Source organism: Oryzias latipes, chromosome 22, assembly GCF_002234675.1.
Source record: "Oryzias latipes chromosome 22, ASM223467v1".
Classification (NCBI taxonomy): Eukaryota; Metazoa; Chordata; class Actinopteri; order Beloniformes; family Adrianichthyidae; genus Oryzias; species Oryzias latipes.
Window position 1 is genome coordinate 23,293,123 of NC_019880.2, and position 22,493 is coordinate 23,315,615.

The window sequence follows — 22,493 nt, forward strand, 5'->3', positions numbered from 1 at the left end:
TCACACTAGTTGGTTTTAAGGCATAAGTATGCGTGTGAACACTATCTGTTTTGTGTACATGTCGACAGGTGGACATTTTTGCAACTAACAGGTGTGTTTATAACATTTGAGTGTGTGTGTGGACAGGCTCCGCCCCTTTTTTTTTTGTTTGTTTTTTTTTACATTTGAACCTTACCATAATGATTAACAACCAGTAAACTTGTTGCTTTATGCTGCTTCATGGTCTTATCCCCCTTCCCCTCCTATTATCACCCCCTACCCCCCCTCTCTCTAACGTCCCTCTCTCTTCTTCCCCTCTTTCCTTTTCCGTCCGGTCCAACACCAAAGATTTTCAGACATGTTTGAAATTAATAAAGTTTAGCCTCAATTACAAAAGGGGTTTATTCAGACATACCTTTGGTTTGTCTGAAGATTAATAACCCCTCTTGTTAAAGTAAAATATGTCCAACCCAAGAGGCCCTCAGCTCTCATCTGTCTGCCTAGCTGTTGGACAGGACAAGTTAAAGAAAAAAAAAAAAAAAAAAAAAAAAAAAAAAAAAAAAAAAAAGAAATGTTCTTTTAGTTGTTTTTATTTTCATAAATATATCATTAAAAGGACTTTTAAACCCTGTTTCAGCTAGCTTGTGTTACCAATGTCAGAATGTTTCTGAGGCCTTCAGAATCCACAATTGGCTGCTGTGAGCAGCAGAGGCTGATTGTTGCGACCAACCAACCAAATTTCATTTCTGTCACAAAGGCCACCAAGACGGCTTTATACCTCATGTCTCTGCTGAACAAAAACCACTGTGTTCCTCGTGATTAGTCAGGAACCGATGAAGCAGAGCAAGTTCATCTCATTCTTTCAGATTAAAAGTCCGGGTGTCCAGTGCTTCTGTTCATTGCTGCGTTGTGGCATTGAACTCGTGGGACGGATCAAACAAATGAACTCTATCAGAATAAGCTCACTGCATGGTAAAGTGTGGGTGTGGTCAAAACAGAGGTGTACTTTTACAGTTTTGGTTACATTTTTGAGTGTTTGACACGGTGGCCCCGAAGGGCAGATCCCATCAAATCCCTTAACACAAAAACACATTAAAAATCATAACAGATTAAAAAAGAAACAACTAATAATAAAACCAAACATAAATTTTAGAAAAACAAAAAAACAAAACGTATTTCCAAAAAAATAAAAAACAAAATAAAAACAAAAGTCATTTCCAGAAATCAAAATGAAATGTTCAAAAATGAAACAAATTAAGAAACTACTAAATTAGGTCTTATAGGACTTTTCTGATTGGTTGATCGTGTTTGTTCCCCTTCTCAACAGGAGACCCTTTTTTATAGCTTCAGGCCACACCCACTGCAAACATTCAGTGATGCTCAGCCCCTCTTCACCACAGTTCAGCCCAAATATCCTTCTGCTTTCCCTCTTCTTCAAAAGTTACAAGTCTTTATCCAATCAGTGGAGTCCTATCAGACCTGCCTTTTCCGGTTTCAGGTCACATGGTTTAGGAACGGTAAACGGTTGATCTGAGGCAGCAGTGCCAGCGGCTACTGCGTGATGTATTTTAACGTTAATAACACAAATATTTGACATTTTTCATTCACTTTCTTAAACTTTTGAGTCAAAAACTATTTTGTTAACTTAAACTAAAATATATATATACAGCACTTCATATCACACTCCAGAACTGTGGGGCTGTCGCCACATCAAACACAAGCCATAACTCGTGGTACACAATCTGCCCCAAATTCAGTAAAATGGTTTAGTTACCAAAGCATTCATTTAGATGTGAGGTTACCGTGCTGTAAATGAAAACAGAAACTGCAGCTCAGACAGCCTCACCTGCTGTATCGGCCCTGCATTCCTTGCAGCTGCTGACAGACTGGGATGGGAGGAGCTTGTCCCAGGTGGGCAGGGACACCCAACAGCCTGGCTGTTCGCAGTTCCAGTCCAGAGAGGGCTCGGTGTTCACAGTCCACGCGCTCCTGGTACTGCTCCAGGGACTGCAGCCGGTCCTGCAGGTCCTCACTGGAGAGCTTGGAGCCGTCTCCCTCTGGAAGTTCTGCCTCCACTTGCTGCAGAATTTCAGAGGCTTTCTCCAGCTGAATGAAGAAATTCACAAACTTTTGTCAGGGATCTTACACTGTTTTAGACTTACCTGAATGAAAAGCTCAGGTAACATAACTAGTATTGTCTATTTTACTTTGTATTTAGATCCTCTTACACTGTGAGAGACGCTAATCCATTCAGAGACTTTTTGTCTGCTGCGAGCGGCCAGCTCATTCGAGCAAAGACGCAACTCCAGCACACGCCTCCGTACAGCAGCGGCGTTGGTCTCCCTGGTTCTGCAGCAGCTCTGATGTGGACACCACTCCCTTAGTTCCCCAAAACGCCTCAGCAGGGCCTCCATGTCTTCAGACAAGGCCTGAACAAGAGAGCCTCCAGGCAGTCAAGGCTTTGTGTTTTTGTTTTGTGATCACGTTATAAAGACTGGTTTGTTGAGTCAAATAAAAGAAGACAGTGGGTGGCAGTTGTGTGCATACTGTGAGTTGTTCCTTGTGGTTCGTGCTGTCAGCCAGACAAGTCATCTTCTGAGAGACCAGCTCTAGCAGACGTTCCTCTGCAGTCTTGACTCTCAGGAGGATTTCTTCTTGGGTCTTGGTGTAGTTTGCGTGCTGCTTTGCACAACTACGTGAAAGAAAGATGTCATGGTTGTACAACAGAAAAGCTCAACAGATACTGTATGTCAATTTAGATCAGTTAGCACTGCGGTAACATGTAAGAAAAGGTCACAGCTCTGAGACCTAAATGCAAGTTTTTCTGCAAAATCAGAAGGTGGCTGCACAGCTGCATTTTTACACACATTAGGAAAAGGTGACCTGGTGATTTTTTGACACCAGTCAGATGCCGCCTGGGCACATTTGGAAGTCGCGTGGTGGCAGTTTATTGAAAGGCGGGTGGCAGGAAGGCAGCAGCCCCATAACTGACTGATAGGAGGGTTTTTTAGGTACCCAAAATCGTCTGATATTTTGCCAATTTGGGACTGCCACGCCCACCGTCTGATTGTTTGAGATCTTACAGCAGCAGCGCGGACACTCCACGAGGGCTGCTGACATTGACCGGGGATCCGGCGGTGACCGGATGGTAATCCAGTCACCGTGGGTCCAAATGGGGAGATGGCTTTGATGCTTTTTATCTGATAAAGACTCGTGCTGTGGTTGGACCGCTTGGACCTTTGTTTCTTGGGCGCTGGGGCTTTGCCCTTGCTGGGTTTGTTGGAAGGCAAGCTGCCTAAAAAATTTTTAATTTGTAAACTGACAAGATTAAAATGTGTTCCTTAAAACCTAAGTGCAGAATGACCAGTGGTGCAGACAGCCTGCTTTTTATAAACCCCCCAGCTTCCAGTCAGTGGCATTTGATATGGATGGCTGCCATCCATTTACACATCGTCCAATCAGAGCTGCTGCCGGCGGCAATCTGGCAACCACAGCCCTGTGGTCGCCCAGCTGCCACCTGGTTTCCACGCTTGACTACCGCTTGTCAGCATTCGTGACCATGCCAATGACTTTCATAAAGACTGTGCTGCGGCAGCCAGTCTGAAGGTTGTATATGTGACCGTAGCACAAGTTCTTGTTTTCATGACCTCATCTCAAAAAGCTACACAAAGAAAGTAAAAAAAATAAAAAAAACGTTGCTATGGAAAAAATGGCTGCACATGAAGGAGTGGTTAGCCCTCTTGCCTCACAGCAAGGAGGCCCGGTTCAAGTCCCGGCTAGGGGACCTGAAACTGAATGAGTTCCTGTGGATCAAGTCAAAACTTCCTGACTTCCAGGTTTCTGACAGCAGGATTGAAGAGGAAATGAATTCCTTTTAAAGTGATCATAGGTTTTGAATTCCTGAGGGAAGTTTTATCGGATCTCCTGATTAATCCAAAAAGTAAAGCTGTTTGTCATCAGCACAGCAATTGAAATGGATGCTCTGTGATAATGTTACATCATGGAAGGATGTCAAATCTAAAAACTCCTGGACCAAGAACAACACTTGTATTTGTGCAGCACACCAATATTACCTCATGTTGGTTTAATTGTTTTAGGTTTCCTCAGAAAACGTTAAGGGGACATGGATCTGGAGGACATTTTCTGAATACCAGTGGATGTTTGTTACAACCTGTAATCTGTGAATCTTCACCTGCTGAGACTCTCCTCTTTCACGTGGCCCTGTGCCTGGAGTGTGGAGCTCCTCACCAGGAGATGGCTCACAACAGTTTCGTGCAGCAGCTTCAGCTTTTCAGGGCATAGATATTTGCTGGAAGCTGCACAGTTCTGGAGCTGCTCAATGTAGGTCTGGAAGTGCCTCTCAAAGGATGTCAAAACACGCTGGGTCTCCTTCAGAAATTCACGGCACGGTCCAGTGGGGCCCTGCGGGGGCAGCAGTGAGACCTCCGTGTTCCGCAGGAACTGATCTGCATCACTAACAGCATCAATAAAGCTGCTCAGATGCTGCTTGGCCTGCCAGATACACTCCTGAAACAGAAGGAAACGGTTTCACTGATTCACCATGAATGATTTCAGCTTTGACCAAAACATGAGGAACGCATGTAACAACAGCTCTGTGATTTTCTGAAAAACCTGCTGCTGCATGTTGATGTTCTTGTGAGCATAAAACGTCATGTCATTTCCATGTCTGGCTTTCAGGAAAAGATTTGTACTGAACTTTTGTACTGTCACTTTTTTTCTTTCTTCTTTGCTCCTTTTAATGCAGCCTAAGTCAGGGTTTTCCTGGGAAACACTTTTAGTACGTCCTAGCATCCAAGGGTTTTATTTACAGAACTGATTTAGGGGGCTTCACTGAGAAATAAAATAAATAAGGCAGCAATGAAAGGAAAACAAAAAAAGAGCAAAGAGAACGTTTTAGGCTTAAAAAAGAGAGCACTAAAAGCTTAACCACAGTTGCCCTTATGAGATTCAGGTGAACAAAGGTCACACCTGTACAGGAAACGCAGGTGTTCCGCTTGAAATATCAAGGTCATAGACTCTGAGCCCATTGAGCAAAAATGGTCATGCATCTTTATCTTCTGCCGTGCTGCATGTGACCGGTCATAGAGAACACTTATACAACACGTAAGGGTAAGTTAGGGTAAAGTAGGTGAGATGCAGACGTGCTGTACAAATTTTCTTTCTAAATATCTAGTGCAAGGCGCCCGTTAGTGCTGTTTGAGTGATAAGTGTGTGTCTTATGCTTGCACCCCGACTGTTACAAATGAGGACATTAGAAAATCAAACTGGAGTTTGTACGGTTATCCTACAGGGGTCCCAAGAGAACTTATCTATCATGGTACAACCCATCCGTGTGGCATTGGCATGCCATGAATAAGCACGTTGTCGCACATTACTAACAACTAGAGTGTTTTATAGCGTATCATCATCCGCACATCACAAGTGCATTTGACGTACATTATTCTTACAAGTACATCACCGTACACCTACCACGCACACTAAAACAGCATGTTTAATTTTCATGATGTCCTTTAAGGGGACTGTGCTCCCCTTAAGCTCAGTGGCCTTGTCGTTAGAGTGTCCGCCCTGTAACTGGAAGGTAAAAAATGGGACCCAATGCCTCCCTGCTTGACACTCAGCATTAGGGGGTTGGATTGGGGGGGTTGAACCACCAAATAGTGCCCGAGCGCGCCTCGTCTGCAGCTCACCACTCCCCCAGGGGATGGGTCAAATGCGGAGAACAAATTTCCCCACTGTGGGATAAATGGAGTTCTAATTGTTATCTGTAGTCGTTTCATGCTTTTCCTTGTCAGTGTTTATACAAACTAATACTTGAAAGTAAGTTCAGGCTTACCATCCGTTGGTCACACTCTTTGAGGACTGCATTCATCAAACCCATCAGCTCTTGAGACTTTGGGCCTTTGGGCCGTGCTTGTTGCTGAAGGACTTCCAAGACTCTCATTCTGGACTCCACAACCTTTTTCAAACGCACGACTCTCTGGTATTCACGGTCAATCAGCTTTTGATTTGGTTTCAGTGAGGGGACATCCTGTAGCTCTTCAAAGGTGACAGTGAGGAAGTTCTGAGTGGCTTCTTTCTCTAATTGAAAGTCCATGTCTTTCAGCACCTCACATGTGATGAGTCCTATGCTGTTTTCAAGAGACGTCTCCCAGGTTCTAAGTCTCTCCTCACTTTGCTTGAGCCTCTGTTGCTCCACAATGAGCTGTGAGGGATTCAGATCAGGAGAAATCCTCTGAAGTTTGCAGCCAGCTTCCCTACACAACGTATTCATCAGAGGAAGTTGGATCAGGAGTGTCTCACACATTTCCTGCAGATCCCTGCTGTTGTCTTTAACTTTGCCATGAATCTTCTCCCTGAGTTCGTCCACACACTTCCTTGTGTTCAGGTAACTCTCATGCCCTCTGGCTTTCATTTCCAGGCTAAGGATTTTGCTCTGAAGGTCAGAAATAACAGAATTCAGTTTGCTTGTCTTTTCTTGGGAAATCCATGGGATGAGAAGGTCAATTTGGGACTTGTGCTCCAGCATCATGCACTTTAAGGATTCTAAAGCTTGCAGAGACTCTTTTGTGATGGGGAACACATATCTGCAGAGGTCCACAGACATCTGTCTCAGGCCTTTTTCAACAACAGTGAAGTGCTTCTTCCTTGAATCTGTGGTCTGAATGAGCTCCTCCATTTCTTCTTTATTCAACCTTGCTCTACTGATGATGCCTGCAATGTTTTCTTGGAGGTTCTTTATCTTGTCGAAAAGCTGACAAGCCTCTGTCGGACTGAGCTCGGATGAAATGTCCCTACTTGTCATAAGAAGAGCCTCACAGATGGCTGCCTGCCTCTCTGCCTCAGTGAGGGTCCCTTGGATCTGGTGAAGCCTAAGATTCAGTTTGGAAAAACTCCGGAGCTCAGCGTCTGTGGTTCTTGACACTTCTAACTGTAAATGAGCCACAATCCAGGAGTCCAGGTCAGCAATTTGCTCAGAAAGCTTTTCTCTGGTCTGGAGTGCAAACTCTACATCTTTTATGGCCTGGGACAGCTTTTCAGAGGTGGACCTAGAGACTTCCTCAAGGCTGTCCAGGGAAGTTTGGATGATGGGCACCTCTTCTGCTTGATCCAATGATGGAAGGAGATCCACAACTTCTTCCACCAGAGTCTCCAGCTGGTCCTGCTTTGTTATCACATCAGACTGCAGCTTCTTCAGATCCCTGAACTGCCAATGAACTTCTTCAGGAAGAAGAGGCACCCTCTTCCTCTTGCACTCAATGTCACACTCAGTTTTTTTGGCCCAGGTAAGGCCATCACTCATCACAGTGAGCACTTTCTCCATGATGGGGTTGCTGTGGTTCTTGGTCCGAGAAGAAACCGACTCCTCTATGAAGTGAAGCATGTCTTTGATCTCCTGGAGCCTATCATGAATATTCTTTGATTCATACTCCCAGCGTGAGCTGACCAGCAGCTCCGTGGACAGCTGCTGGAAGTGGAGGTATTGCTGCTGGGCTCCTCTGACTTTGGCATTTGCTTCCATAAGCTGCTGTGCATCCTTCCAATTCCACTGACCATCTGAGAAGGACATGCTTTCAAGAGTGTTCTTGGTCATCTCCAGGTAGTCTTGTAGACCTGACAGATCCGACAGGAGACTGCTGCTCTGCTGAAAGTAGACATTGGTGTGTTGAAGAGCGTGCTCCATGGTCCTCTCCAGAGATGTCCACTTTTCCTGTAGGCTCTTCTGCTCCGTCAGGACAGCTTCTCGGTCGGACGTGTTGAGATGAAGACACAGCTTCGTGCTGGTCATTAGCAACTCCCCGAGAACTGCTCTGTTTTCCTCCATGCTCCTCTGTAGAAAGCAAAGATGCTCCACCTCCTTTCGGCTGCTCGCTTGTGGAGACCTGGAAGAAATATCCACACTGCAGATAAGAACGGAACATCAAAAATGTTCAGAAGAGGAGAACTAACATTCAAAAAAAAAAAAATGTTTGCTATAGAGCTTAGATTTGAAGTTTCAGTGGATGTTTTTGAGAAAGTCATTGCTTACATTTTTTTCTGTCAATATCTCAAAGTGGATGTAGAAAAATACAGTGAAGTTAACACACAAACAGTCGTGGATCTATTGACTTGCTGTGCAGCAACTAACTGACTCACCTTTTCGCAGCGTCCAGCTCTGCAGTCAGCCTCTCCACTGTGGTCTTTGCGGCCTGGATCTGTCTGCAGTAATCCATCACCAGCTGCAGCTGGACCTCTTTGTTCTGGATGACAGCAGCAGCATCTTGAGCTGCGGAGCTCCACAGGACATTCAGGGGCTCCTCAGGTTCTGCCTCTCCTCTCTTTGGCTGACTGAACTTTGCCAGCTGCCCCAGGATAAGCTCTGTGCACTCCTGAGCTCAGCAGGACAGAAAGGTTAGTAAATACTTGCATATCTGATGCAACCTTTACTATTATTAACCATCAATCAGCTGCCTTTGGAAACAGAGATCTTTAACTCGTCTTTATGTTGGAAAACAAAATAGTTTCATATCTCAAGTTGATTCTTCTGGAGCAGCTGTCTCTTATCTCACCTGAAGCTCCTCTATCTGCCGAGTCATTGCTGTTGGGCAGAGCTCCGCTGGACGGTTCTTGAAAGACTGGACTTTAAATACCAGTCTGCTTAGACAAAGTCCAAGATCAGAGGTGGATGTGGTCAGAGCCTCCAGGGCGTCCTCCTGCGGTTTAAGTAAACACAAAGTCCAACACTAACAAACTAATTCACTGCTGATAAAAAAACTATTTCAGTTATGGTTTTGCTGCTGTTGTTGTGGATAAAAAATGCATTCCAAAATATAAAAAGGTAGACCTTCTTCTATAACTTGAGAGAAATAGTATAAAACAAACAAACAAAATAATGAATAAAATGGAATTATTCATTCTGGATCATTTAAGTATCTTCTTTTGTTTCAAATTCAAAAACAAGCCTAAATGGTTCCAGTAAACATTATCCACCACTGATCGGAGAAAAGAAGGAATTCTGTGTAAACGTGAGACTGTATGAATGAGAATACCCTACCTTCCAAACAGATCTGAAACAATGGCTAAAAAAAACAAACCAGTCCTGCAGACAATAGTTATTCTGGTTTTTCTTGGACTTGCTTTTTGTGGTAAATAACCTCTGAAAATATTTTTACCACAAATATTGTGCTATTGAATTGTCTTGTAAATGTAACTGTTGAACCTTTTATCCTGCCTTAGGACAACGGATGAAATTTAGCTCCTGTGCTAACTCTGGCATATTTATGTTGAAGCAGCTGCTGAAACATTGTTTAATATGCACTGTCCTAATTCAAATTAAATAAAAAAAAAGGTCATGAGATGATCCAGGTGACGATTGCGGTATGTCTGTCCAGAGTCTGTCTGATTGTGGGAGAAGTCTCATGGTCTGGGATTACAAAATGGTGTGACTGCAACTACCGGTATATGTTTTTAAATCTCTGAACTGAGGGAACAGAGGTATTTAGAGTCACAATGAGACTCAAAATGAGTTACAACATGCATGTTACACCATGATTTTCCTTTTTTGTTCAGTGTTTGTCTCAAGATAGAATCTGGGTAAATTAGTTAAAAAAGAAAAGAATTAAGCATTTCATCATGATACCTCCAGGCTGGGGACTTCTGACCCTGTTAGCATCTCTGAGAAGATGCTCTTAAGTGCTGATTCCTTTGGAGGCCTTTGGACTTCTGTGTCAGCCTTCAAATAAACTTCTTGTTCTTGACTTATCGGATAAAAAGACTCTTCCAGGCGAGGAGCTTCCCTCTCAGCCAATGGTGTGCCCAATACCTCTGTCGTTGTCCTGTTAGGACCTGACATCTCCTCCTACAACAGCCACAAAACAACAGAATTCATTTCAAGAAAAAGCTGCTCTTTACCCGTCATCAAGTAAACACGAAGGCTGTGAATATTTCCTTAAATTTGCTTTTAAAGCTGATGAAAGTTTGACTTCTGACTTGTGAATACAAAGACAGAAAAATTCCACAGACACAATTAATTCTTCAAGTACACACAGATACACTCAAACTGTGGAAACTTACGTTTTGAAACTCCTTTTCCAAGACTTCTGTGGGACTCATTTCGGGGGATGTCTCCATGGTGACGTTACTTTGTCTCTGCTTGTGCTCCTCTGTCAGCTGCAGCTGTTCACGACTTGTTCCAGTAGTCACAGGATCATCCTTTGACTGGAAGCCACTGATGCTTTCTTGATCCTCCTCTTGAGTCATTGCAGACTCCGACCTGTCAGGCAGAACGTCAGCAGCATCTACAACACCTGCCTTCTGAAGGTTTGGTTGATGGACCTGCAGATTGCTGCTTATGTCCTTTTGGAAATCCAGCATGCCAGGCTGCTTCTGGATCGTCACCAGCTTTTCTTCTACCTCAAGTCTTTGAGCTGGATCTTCAAGGCGGTCTTCTCGGACCTCTTCTATGTCCTGTCCAGGTCCTTCCTGCGTGGTTTTCGTGAACTCTGTTTCAGTTTGAGTGTGATTGATGACATCTGGGGAACGTGAGCTAATTTTTGTCTTGTGGGAGTAAATTTGTATCGGATCCCCACAGTCCTTGCATCCGGATTGTTGCTCTTCAGTCTTCATCTCAGATATTTTATGTTCTGCAACACTATCTGTTGAAGTTTGGTTTATTCTTTGAGTCTGAATGTCGGTTTGAACAATGTTTATCTTCTTTTCTGTTTCTCTGGGAGCAGAATTGTGTTCTTGGTCTTCTGGAGCTGTTTGTATATCAATATAAAGAACACACTCTTCAGCTTCGATAGGAACTCTCTTAGAAAAGATGGAGCCTTCATCTAGGCATGTTAGTGAAGATTCCCTGCCATCTATAATGGAAGAGGGATCTTCATCCTGACTGCTCTCCTCCTTGACTGCTTCGATTTTCTCAGTCTGGGTCTCAGTCTCTCTGGGTTCTACTACAGTTTGCTCAAACAACTGTATTTCTATAAATTCTGTCTTTGGCTCTGGTGATGTTTGGGAGGAAGGGTGGAGTTTGGCTAAATCTGTTGGAGATAGTGTATCTTGAACTTCTGGTCTGGTCTCTTGTTCACTTTCATCCTGGATAATGGTTTTGGTGATGTCGATTCTTTGTTCCCTCCCTAGTCTGAAGGACATGCTGTCCTCCTCCTCCCCAGGATTGGTGCTCATATCGAGCTGCAGAATGCGTACCTCACAGACCTTCTCCTGGCTCTCAGGTTCACCAGGCAAGTAATATGTTAATTCCTCACTTTGCTCCTTCTCAACAAGACAATCCAAAACATTTTCTGGTCTTTCCAGACACGTTTTCTGATCAGAAAATTTGACCCGATTCCCAGTTTCACTTTGTCCAGACATGTCGTCTTCTGATGGGCTTGTTTTTGTCATCAGAGTCGGTCCTTTCTGAGTCCACGCTGCTGCATGTGGAAGGGTTGTTGAGGTGTCACTTTGAGCCACAGTCTCTTGTGACCTGTGAGCAAAGTCTGCCTCACAAGTCTGAAAGATCATCTTATCTGGGACATTAAGTACCAGGTATCGTTTTTGGACCTCTGTTTGGTTTTTCCATATGCTTTCATACAGATTATCGATGTATTTATTTATATCTGAGGTGTCTTTATCATCAGAACGGGGAGCAGCTTCCATATGGGATTCTGATAAAAGATCTCTGTCCATAAACTTGGACCCAGATTGTTCTAAAGCATCATCACTCTTGTGTTCAGGTTCTGGAAACTCAGAGCTCAAAGTGTCAGATGTTACTGACTCTAGTCTAAAATCCAACTCATTACAGGTCTCGGTAAAATCCTTTTCACAGGGACGAGTACCAGATGTCTGTAGAAATGCTTGACTTGTGTCTAGAACGATTGCGCAAACGTTCTTTTCTTGAATCTCTACATCTTGTGGATGCTGCAGTTTGCTCTGGGTACCTGCAGCCCAGGTGTACTCAAAATCAGCTTTTCCAGCATGTTCAAGCTGCTGCACAGATTCCGAACTTGTGTCTGTTGGAACCTGTTCAGCTCCACTTTGGGATTCAGTCTCTACATCAGCCGGGTTTTTTAGGAAGGGCACGTCTAGTGCTGCAGGAGAGTCACAAACTGACTCCTTGTCAGTGTGTAAAGACAATCTTTCTCCCATGTCAGCAGTGTGCTCTGTGCAAGGAGACAACACGTCACCCTTATGTTGTCCAGCAGCAATGTGTGTTGCGTCTGCTCTGGGTTCGTCTGCTGTCTTTGGTTCTTCCTGCACATCACAAGTCATTGAGGTAGAAATAACATCTGAAGTTGCAGGACTGTGATTGGTTTCCATGTCTACGAGTTGTCTTGGATCATCTCTATTTTGTTCAGCAGAGATTATGTCAAAAGATTCTCGCTGACTGTGCTCTTTAGTATCAACTTCAGCTCTATTCAACTCAATGTCTCCTGGTTTACCAGTAGAAGCCGGGTGTTGTTCCAGTACCTGTTTTTCACCTATTATAAATGTTTCGTGGTCATCAGATTTTTGCTTCTGAACATTTGCAGCTGAGATGGCTAGTTGCTCTTGTTTGTCAACCACCAGAGCTATATTTAAGTCATCTTGTGCAGTTAAGCATTCATTAAGTGTGGTTTCTGCTGGAGCAGACTGTGCTGTTTTAGAAACAGACTCAAGATTACGGAACTCACTTTGAGGTGGACCATCTCCTTTCTCCAACTGCAGCTGAAGCAAGTCCTGATCACCAAGAGCCTGCTCTCTTGTGTCCTCCTTACCCGTGTTCATGTCAACAACCATACTATCATCATCAATACAGTCAGTCTTCTTTGTGACCAAAGTTGTGGTAGGTTTGTCAACTTCCTCCAAAGAAGACTCTGTCTTTCCATCAGTGAAATCCTGAAGTCCTGATTCTGAAACTGTGGAAAAGTCCACATCATTTGACTTTCTCTCAGTGTTCTTGGACTTGCTGTCTTCTGCAACAAGACAGGGTAGCTCTGTAGGAGAGGGAAGCCTCCCAGTGTCACATTCCTGGACAGAAAAAGTCTCTTTGTAAAGAGGTTTGGTAAAACCATTGGAACTTTCTGCTTCTGTAACAGCTGATGGTTGCTCATTTGGTTTTACTGCAACACTTAAATCCAGAACATGACTTGGAGATTCTTTCTCAGTTTCCGTGGTTTCTAGGGAATTCCTGAACCCTCTTTCTGATATGGGTTCGTTAATTTCCACAGGAACAGCTTCTTTCTGTTCTGTGGAATGAACCAGATGGGAGTCTTCATTGGTCTGAGACAAACCTGTGGTTTCAATCTGTATGGAGAGTTGTTGAGCCTTTACTTTTCTTCTTGGTGGCGAAATCTTTCCTTTTTTCACATCTTCAGACACCTCCTGAGAGGATGTGGGCTGTGGATCAGTGTTAGGGGTTCCCTCATCAGATGCTTCTTTCATCAAAGTGTCAGGCTTTTTGATGGTCTGTGTTTCTGTCTCACCAGAAAGATCTTGGGAAGTTACAGCGACAGACTTGAGTGTGCCATCGTCACGACTGGTTATGGTAACTGACTGGTCAGGCACAGAAGCACTATCAAGATCGGTTCTTGTTTCTTTCAGCTCCAAACTAATCTCACCAGAGAGGCTGACTGCACCCTTTGACTTCCTCTTTGGCGGCGTGACTTTTGATTCTTTCAAAATAATGTTTTCTGTTTTCTGCAAAGGCTCGACCCAGTCTGGTTCTTCAATATTCTCAGATGCAGTCTTTGCATCTGATGAGTCGGGTTTTTTATTTTGTTTTTTGTGGATTTCTTCCTCAGCCTGACATGTTTCTTTGGTTTTTAAATGCACCTGCTCTACAGAATCCTGTGTGCTTTCAGTCAGTTCTGCATCAGCTGGTTCGGAGAGATGCTTGCTCTCTTTGGACCTTCTTTTACTTGGAGATGGCTTGTCCTCTGCAGGGATGGTGTCCGTGGTTTCGGGCTCAGTCAGTAAGGCTGAAGGTTTTGAGCAGTCATGTTCTCTGTCAGCACTTGCATGATGGGAAACGGTCAGCTCAGATGACTGGGCTATTCCACTCTTTGATTTTCTTCTAGCAGGTATAAGTTTTGCTTCTGCTATGGCTGAACCTTCTGTTTCCTTCCTCAAATCTAAAGCAAATCTTTGACTTCCTGTTTTTTCGTCGAGCTGGGCTACTTTCTGTTCGGCATCCTGTAGAGGAAGACTTTTTGACTTTCTCTTGGGTGGTAAAACCTCCTTCAGTTCTAAACTAGCAGATTCATGCTGGGAAACTAGCTTTAGCTCATCAGCCACAACAGTAGCTTCCAGTATGGCCTGGATTTCATCTGAACCTGAGTGTCTCCTGAGGTTTTGGGGTGAAGTCTCTGCTCCATCCACAGGTAAAGCTACTGCATGGATCGCAGCAGATTCCTCAGGAACCAGCTTCATCTCTTCGTCTGTTTTTTCTTCTCTTGAGTTTGCTCCTTGAAACTCATCGGAGCTCAATTCTGCACTGGTTAGCTCCAAAACTGCAGTGCCTCCTGTGACTTCCGTTCCACTTGGTGTTTCAGGAGGCTCAAGCAGTGCATCCTTAACAGATGTAGACTCCTCTTTCAGAGGAACCTTTTCCTGTACTTGACACTTCTCAACTGAAAGCTTTTTTTTCCGTGGAGGCGCAACGACAGAGATCTTTGTATCCTCTGTGGATCCGTGGAAAACATCCGAGGGCTGAATCTCAGGTTGTTTCCTTTTCTGATCGTGTTCCTGTGACCAAAAAAAAAAAAAAAAACCTGATTCATAATAACAAACACGATGACCAAAAGCATGCTTTTCAAATAGAGTGGTCACTTGAACAGGAGAGTTATTTGCAATCAAGAAGGATAGAAATAATACCTTTAAGCTTTGATTTAGTGAAGTAGTGTGTATGTCTGCTTCTCCAAGTGCCTCCAAACACTGTTTCTGCAGTTCCTCAAGCTTCTCATGCATCAGACAGGCTGTTAAAAACTGCTGACAAGACAGCGCCTCCTGCAGGCTTTCCTTCAACGTCTTACCCTCCTGCAATGCAACCTTAGACAGGGATGCAAAAAATATTCATAACAACTGTGAGAGAAGGCAGCATATGCACACAGCAGAGAGAGAGTTGGTAAAATCCCAGCTGAATTCTGCCCCCATCCCTCCAACTGTGAGCTGTAAACAGAACAGCAGCTTTTCCTCAGTCAAGCCTGTGCTTTCATAGGCCGTTGTCCCAATGTGGACAGTCCTATCTGTCTGATTCATGGCAGTTTGTAGAAATAAATACTCAGAAATGATGAGAAAAATGCCACAAGAACATGTTAAAAATCCCCAAAAAACACAATTTTCATGGGAGTGTCCTCCTCCTGGGACATGGGAGGTTGTCTTTAAAAACAAAATACATCCAATTTTCTCCAAAACATTGAAGGTCAAAAGCACTCATGGCAGTTCTGACTAAATGATTTAATGAGGTGTTTTAACAAACATGAAAATACTATTAGGAGAAAGGTACCTGCAAGGCTGACGCAGAGTCTGCAGGGCAGCTTTGGTTCCACCTCTGTAAGGCGCACAGGCAGTTCTTCAGACAGCTGGCTGTGTTTGCAGAGCAGGTTTCCAGATGCTGGCACAGCCTGGATCTCAGACTGCACACAGTGAATTCATGCAACATAAGCCACAGAGCGCAGCACCGTTTCTTTATTCAACAGCACGGTAAATGAAGGGATTTTGTCGTCTCCTGCAGCGCTGACTCTGCTCTGTGGTGGGACAGGTAATGTGTTTTTAAAACATGTCTTTCATTTTACAGCAGTGCTTTTTGCCACAATGCATCCAAATGCTGGTAAAGTCTATTTGTCTCAAAGGAGACAGAGGACTTCCAGCAGCAGCTAACAAAAGGAAGCTCTCTGAAACAAAAGGAGAGGCTGATCAGGGTTTGATTAAACCAGGGGTCTGTAACCTGAGGCTCTTCTATTCCTTCATTGCTATTTATTATCTTTGAATAAAAATACAAATGTTTAAACAAATAATAGGGTTAGTCAATTGAAACCACGATATATTTAATTTTCAAAGGATTGTTTATGTGCGGCCTCCTAAAGCAAAATATATTTAAATTACACTTTCAAAATTATAACACTGCTAAATTGAGTGTAAACATTTAAAAGCTAAATAAAAGGCTTAATGGGCACAACATTTTGTAAAAGTGCATTGTTCCATACGGTAATGTGGGACATTGCAGCTGGCGGTGGGTTTTGGTCAGTAAGAAAGAGACGGCCCCTTTAGCGCTGAAGGTTGCAGACCCCTGGATTAAACTGAGAGGAGCAGCCGGACTCCAGACTCAGTTTATGTCGGACTCAATGGGATGAAATGGTGCATTGCTCGTTGGAACTAAAAAGTATTTAAACTGATCCCCCCCCCAGTTCTTTTTGTGTGGAGTTTGCATGTTCCCCCAGTGTATGCGTGGGATTTCTCCACCATCCAAAAACATGCTTCATAGGATAATTAGTTACTCTAAATTGTCCCTAAGCGTGAAAGTGAGCGTGCATGAGTGTGTGATTGTGGCCCTGTGACAGACTGGCGACCTGTCCAGGATGTCCCCTGCCTTCGCCCACAAGTGGCTGGGATAGGCTCCAGCAGCCCTGTGACCCCGAAAGGGACAAAACGGGTTTAGAAGATGAATGAATAAATAAATTATTTTTATTTTTTACAAAATATTGCAAATAATAACATATTCAGGCTTGTATACACAATTGTAACAAAAGATAACAAAAGGAAGGCAGGAATCCTGCTGTTAAAACAATCTTTCAAAGAAAGAAAAGAAAAAAGCGGGGAGGGGGCATTTCTAATTTTAAAATCCAGCCTCATAATTTCAAATGATCAAGTGTTCCAATTTATAAATTTACCTGTATTTTTTTATTGTTATTAGTTGGCAAATAATAAGTTCTTTGGTGTTTTTTAGGGTAACCTTTTGTTATTTAGTTAGCTGTATTAAACACAACTTGGGCTCTTGAGGAAGTGATTACGTTTTGATGGTTTCCATTCTTAGAATTATCTGTTCTGAGAACTTAACGCGTTATGGTCATTTTAATTATGGTCATAAAATGGCAGAAAATAAATTAAAGGGTTTTTTTTTTTCTCAATAATGTGTTGTGAATTGTTTATAGTGGAAAAGAGATTTTGATGGTTTGGTTTATCTGTGGCATTTGTTAAATTGGTTAATTCATCTGTTCTTTACACAGGACATTCATACCTTCATAAACCCTTTTAATCTGCAAACACAATTTTTTTTTGAATCCAGTTATTCCCAACACAAAAATTCCATTTCAGGATAATCTGAAGTTTGGTTTAGTCAGATTGTGTCTGCAGATCTTTCATTTCTTTGTGTTTCCTTGGTGTCATCGGTGACGCCGCGCCTCAGTGCAGCAGCTTACCTGGTGTGCTGCTGGCACAGAGACTCAACCAGACTGAGAATTTCTGCAGGCAGCTCTTTGGTTAAAGACGTCTGCTCGACCTCCTGGTGCAACTCCTCAACTTTCCCGCCCAAATCCTCCAGGGAGTTCTCACAGTTCTAGCAGGACGGAAGAAGAACATTTTATCTTGAGAGGTTCTCTGACTGAGCTCACAAACCTTTCTGAAGTGAACAGAAAAACTGAAAGGTTCTGAGTCCAAATCCTGCAGCTTTCGAACCGATTTGATGCAGAAGGAAGGTATGATAGGAACAAAGTGGCAGCAATCACCTGCAGGCTGTGCCAGTGCTGCTGCAGCTGAACAATGTTGTTCTGTGGTTCACTGTAGCTGAGCGCCTGGTCCAGGGATCGCAGCTCCCACTGCAGGGCTGCTGCTCTCTCCCTCAGCTCCCCGGCCATCCTGGCCAGCTCACGGTCACTCTCCTCCAGCCGGAGCTCACAGGCAGCCAGCCGCTCCCTCACCTCCCTCTCAGAGCCAGCATGGAGGTCATAGAGCTGGCTGACCTCCAGGTTCAGAGCATCCTGGCCTGCAGGGGTGCAGAGGCTCAGCAAACTGTCTCTGGCAGAGTCCAGCTCCTTCATCTCCCTCTGCTCTCTGGTGACAGTCTGGATCAAAGCCTGGAAAAGGAGACAGGAATGCAAGCAAAAGAGGATTGGGGTTGAAAGAAAAGACAGCTTCACTTATGCTGCAGCTCATTGTTGTTTGCTGAGAGTTTAGCTGAACTTCAGCTCCCACTGAATGGGTTTAAAATGCAAAATCTCTTAATGATCCTATAGTTCGGATGGAAAATCCCATCTGATAGTTTCAAGATCAAGTTCAGTTTGTAGATGCAACTGTTTGACATGAAAACTGTGTTTATACTTCAACAACAAGGCTGGTAACAACAAACTGTCACGTCCTGAAATGTCTGGCATTTAAAAAACAACTGTTCCTACTCAGGGTGTAACAATTGATCATCTTAAATCAACTAAAAGGAGTCCATTAAAAGGCCTCTAAAATAAGACTTTTTTCTTTTTTTTTAACATAACGTACAGCTGTTTTAAAAACCACAATGGCACTTCTCTCACCTTTAGATTGTTGACAGCGTTGTGCAGACCTTGTCGGTCTGCTGGGGGGGGTCCCAGCCCTTTAACCTGCTCCCTCAGCCAAACCTGGGCTGCTTGGTGCTGCTCCAATAGCAGGGTGCACTGCCGCTCCACCACGATGCTGCACTCTAGCTGGGACACCACGTCCTGAAGACATTTCACATCCACAAACTGACTCATTTGGCCAGCAATGCCCCGCCCCCCCCAACAAGGACAGGGTTCACTTTCTAGTTCCCACAGATCTACCTCACATAGTTTGGTCAAAATAAAAAAATAAAAAATGATTAAGGAACTTTGCTGTCTGAGAGAATCAATGACTGCAAATCATTTACGGAGAAAACATGATTACACGAGTAAAAACAAAACTATTTGATAGATATATGTATGTAAGTAACAGATTGTATGTCATGCGGTTTCTTTTGTTATGCAGATCAGAAAAACAGGAATTGCGGGTGATTAAAGATGGGAGAAGCGTTTGTGCATTTTATGCAGTTTTCTGGACTCACATTGAGCTCGCTCTGCAGAGCAGCGATGGCTCCGCCCTCAACTGTCCAGCAGGGATCTGCCCAGCTTTGATCCTTTGTGATTTCCAGCAGCTCAGCAGCCTTAAGAAGAGAAGCGAATAACTGTGATCTCATGTTTGGTTAGTGTTTGAGGAAACTTGTGTCCCTTTGGTTGATGAAAAGTGCCATATGCTGTCAATAAAGTGATTGCCTGATCGAGGATCAGATCATTTCTGCAGGATGAGTCAGGATGCTTCCGCAAACACCGCAGGTCTTTGAGGTTGCTCTGACTGAGCGTCCTGCCTTTACCTGGGTGCGCACAGCAGACAGCAGTGGCGCCACGGCGGCGCTTTGCTCCAGCAGGGCACGGGCCTGGTCCACAGCCTGCCTTCGCTCCCCCAGGCCTGGCCAGGGGAAGACGCACCGCAGGTTGGACACCTGCTTCTGCAGCTCAGCCAGACGGGTCGCCGCCTGTCCTCGCTTGTACTGACAGGACACCAGGCGGTCCACCAGACCCTGCAGCTGTCTGAGTGGGCAACAAAGGAGAAAGACTGGATCATTACAAGTTCTGCTCCAGTTCTCCTCCACCTGTAGCTTCTGTGCAGTTTTAACATGTGTCATTTTATAGGTAAAGTTTAGAAAGTTATTAGATCAAATAAAGACAGTCACAGAGCTTTTCCAGAGCTTTTTTGTCATGTTGTGGTGCTTCCTCATGTTTCTGTCTCTTCTTCTTGTGTTCATGAAGGAGTTTGTGTGATGAGGCATCAGTGGTGGAAGCTGTGAGGGCCTAAGAAGTCTCCCAGTACCTCTGCGTCTCCTCTGCATTCTGCACAAGTGTCCTCCAGTGCTCCTCCATGTCCCCCACTCTCTGCTGCACCTCCGCCCTTCTGTCCTCCTCCAGCTCCTCGTATTCATAGAGATTCTGCGCTCTCCTCTTTACCTCTGTCACCTGAGCGTCTCCCTGGGACCTGGAGCCCAGAACGATCTAAACACAACAGCAAAGGACACAATTTAAAAGAAAAACAGTCCTTTTTTGCCGCAAAAAGGAACCCGTACTACAATCACTTCAGTGTGTTTACCTGTGCAACGTTTAACCGTTCCTCAATCTGAGCTCTGGTGCCCTGAGTGCCCCCCCTCATGGAGTCGGCTTGTTTCTGCAAGCTGTCAATCCAGCTCGCAGTCTTGCCCGCATGCGTGCAGAAAGCCTCCAGCTCCCTGAACAGCGAATATCGAACCTCAGCTCGCTGCAGAGAGTTCTCAGCAGCCTCTAGCACAGTTTTCCATCGCTCCTCTGAGTCCTGCAGCATCTCAAGAGCGTCTCGCCTCTCCTGCTCCTCCAACCCCTCCCGGTCAAGGAAGCTCTGGCATTGCCTCCTGAGCACCATCAGCTTGGAGTCCCCGTCAGGTTTGCAGCTCAGCAAATCCTAAGAGTCACAAAGACCAAAATGAAGACAACACTTTCTACAACCCACAAGAAGAAGAATCAGTCCCCTATAAATGTGAACACTGACATGTCTTTAAAGCTAGTCTATGTTCACTCCGGGCGGCTGTGGTGCAGTGGTAAGGCAGTTGACCACCGATCCTAAGATTGCAGGTTCCATTCAGAAGGATGGTATGAAGTGTCAAAGTGTCCTTGGGCAAGACACTGAGCCCCACCTTGCCTTCGGTGGAAGGTTGGCGCCAGTGTTCGGCAGCACAGACGCTATCAGTGTGTGTATGTGTGAATGGGTTTGTGACTGTAAAGCGCTTTGGGCCTTCCAGGAAGATAGAAAAGTGCTGTACAAGTTTACGCCATTTACCATTCATTCTCACCTTTGCGTTGTTGAGGCTCTGTTCTGGATTAGTCAGCCTGCCCTGGAGCAGGAAGTTGTGCTGCTTTTCCTCCAGCCACTTCCTGAAGTCTTCTCTCAGGGTCTGGAGATCCTCCAGCTGATGCTCAAGAGCGCATCGGCTCTCCGCCTGACTCAGGGCTTGTTTGGCAGCTTCCAGGATTCTGGTCCACCTCTCCTCCATGTCTTTTACCTTCTGTTTGACTTCTTGTTTCTTGTGCACCTCCAGGTCCTGGCGGCACACACTGTGAACCTGCGCTCCGAGCCTCTGGAGCCTGGATTCTGTTTCAGACTCTGAGTTCACAATGGCCTGAACATGAAAGGAAATGAAACAGTGAATATTTATTGGCAAAATGAAGCAAACGTCATTCCACAAATCTTTCAAATGACAACTAAAGAGAAGTTTTTTTTTCACAGGAATAAACGTTTAAATTTGACGGTAAAAATTGTTTTCTTTGTGGACGAAGAAGACAAACGTCACTGACAGCAGACAGTAGGAGCGGCTGTGGATCTGCTCAGCTCACCTGTGCTGCACGCAGTCTGTCCTCAGCTTTAGCTCGGCTGCTCACAGAGTCCAGCTGTTGAAGAAGATCCTCCAGCCAACGCTCAGTGTCTTCCTTATTGGTGTCAAATTCTCTCCACTAGAAAGGAAAATATTTAAAAAAAACAACCAAAATGTTAGGTCTCAAAAGCTGAGTTATCATCCAAGTCTGATTGAAGTCCTTTTAGTTAGCTACACCTTTCCGTCTGTGTTTTCCTCTGTTTGTGAAGTGTAGACCCATTTTTGTTCCTGCTCTATCTAATGACAAAACGATCAGTTTACTGTCTTCTGGGGGTGTAGGATTCATTTTTTCCAACAATTTGATATCATAGTATCATAGTTTGTGGTTGTTGATCCGACTCATAGTCGATTTTGGTTCATTTTGAACGATGTGATTCTCTGACCTAAAGTGGATCCAGAACATCTTTATCCAAAACTTTAACCAGTGTGACTCAGAGAGAAAAACCTGGTTACTGAACAGTACAGTGGAAGTTTTCCAGATTCCTTGTATTTCTTCAAGATCATCAAGTGTAAATGAAATATGTGTCCAAACAAACAAGTAAAAAACAATTTATGTCAAATCTATTCACATGTTAGTTTCCACAGGAACACTTCAGAACAAAGTCCACATCATACTCTGTAATTACTGAACAGTGCCAACAATATTTTGGTTTTTGCAAACCTGGTGTACTTCTATGTACTAATACTGTTGTTACTGTTGGATAAGAGGTTTATTGTTTATTTAACAGGAACCCTATTGTTTCCATTGAGTCCAATTCATATATTTGTAAAACACTGAATGAGGGAAATTAAATTGTAAATTTTCTTTTTATCATACATGCCAAAATTTGTTTGGCTATAATAGCAACATTTTTTTTGTTTTGTTAAATGTTTCTACAGGTAATCAAGAGTTTCTAGATTTCATTCATGTTAAAGGGAGTTAATGAGCTTTTCCTAAACTGATTCAGACTAAAGATGGAAAACCAAAGGATGAAGGATTCACACGGAAAATCCAGATCAGCCATGTCCAAACGTTTCACAAAGACGGCCAGATCGGGTCACCCTGCATTCATACAACGCTTATCCTAACGCTGATTCTCCAAATTCCACCTGTCCTGGTAGCTTT

General features: G+C 44.0%; 1 protein-coding gene across 4 annotated transcripts in view; it reads right to left on the bottom strand.

Moving 5' to 3' along the window:
* LOC101172372 (nesprin-2) overlaps positions 1–22,493 on the bottom strand; it is a 162,166-nt gene that overhangs the window by 87,482 nt on the left and 52,191 nt on the right. For 3 of the 4 annotated variants that reach the window (XM_023951858.1, XM_023951860.1, XM_023951857.1), the window contains exons 46-65: positions 21,351–21,467; positions 20,810–21,136; positions 20,077–20,421; positions 19,804–19,982; positions 19,307–19,523; positions 19,001–19,099; positions 18,477–18,641; positions 17,679–18,026; positions 17,373–17,509; positions 15,461–15,590; positions 14,830–15,003; positions 10,051–14,700; positions 9,617–9,835; positions 8,547–8,690; positions 8,134–8,366; positions 5,834–7,898; positions 4,172–4,506; positions 2,527–2,671; positions 2,208–2,408; positions 1,826–2,085 (exon numbers count right to left, since the gene is read on the bottom strand). In XM_023951858.1, the coding sequence (XP_023807626.1) occupies positions 1,826–2,085; positions 2,208–2,408; positions 2,527–2,671; positions 4,172–4,506; positions 5,834–7,898; positions 8,134–8,366; positions 8,547–8,690; positions 9,617–9,835; positions 10,051–14,700; positions 14,830–15,003; positions 15,461–15,590; positions 17,373–17,509; positions 17,679–18,026; positions 18,477–18,641; positions 19,001–19,099; positions 19,307–19,523; positions 19,804–19,982; positions 20,077–20,421; positions 20,810–21,136; positions 21,351–21,467 (10,490 nt within the window). The remainder of the gene's footprint in view (positions 1–1,825; positions 2,086–2,207; positions 2,409–2,526; positions 2,672–4,171; positions 4,507–5,833; positions 7,899–8,133; positions 8,367–8,546; positions 8,691–9,616; positions 9,836–10,050; positions 14,701–14,829; positions 15,004–15,460; positions 15,591–17,372; positions 17,510–17,678; positions 18,027–18,476; positions 18,642–19,000; positions 19,100–19,306; positions 19,524–19,803; positions 19,983–20,076; positions 20,422–20,809; positions 21,137–21,350; positions 21,468–22,493) is intronic. The other variant, XM_023951859.1, reaches the window with a different exon arrangement.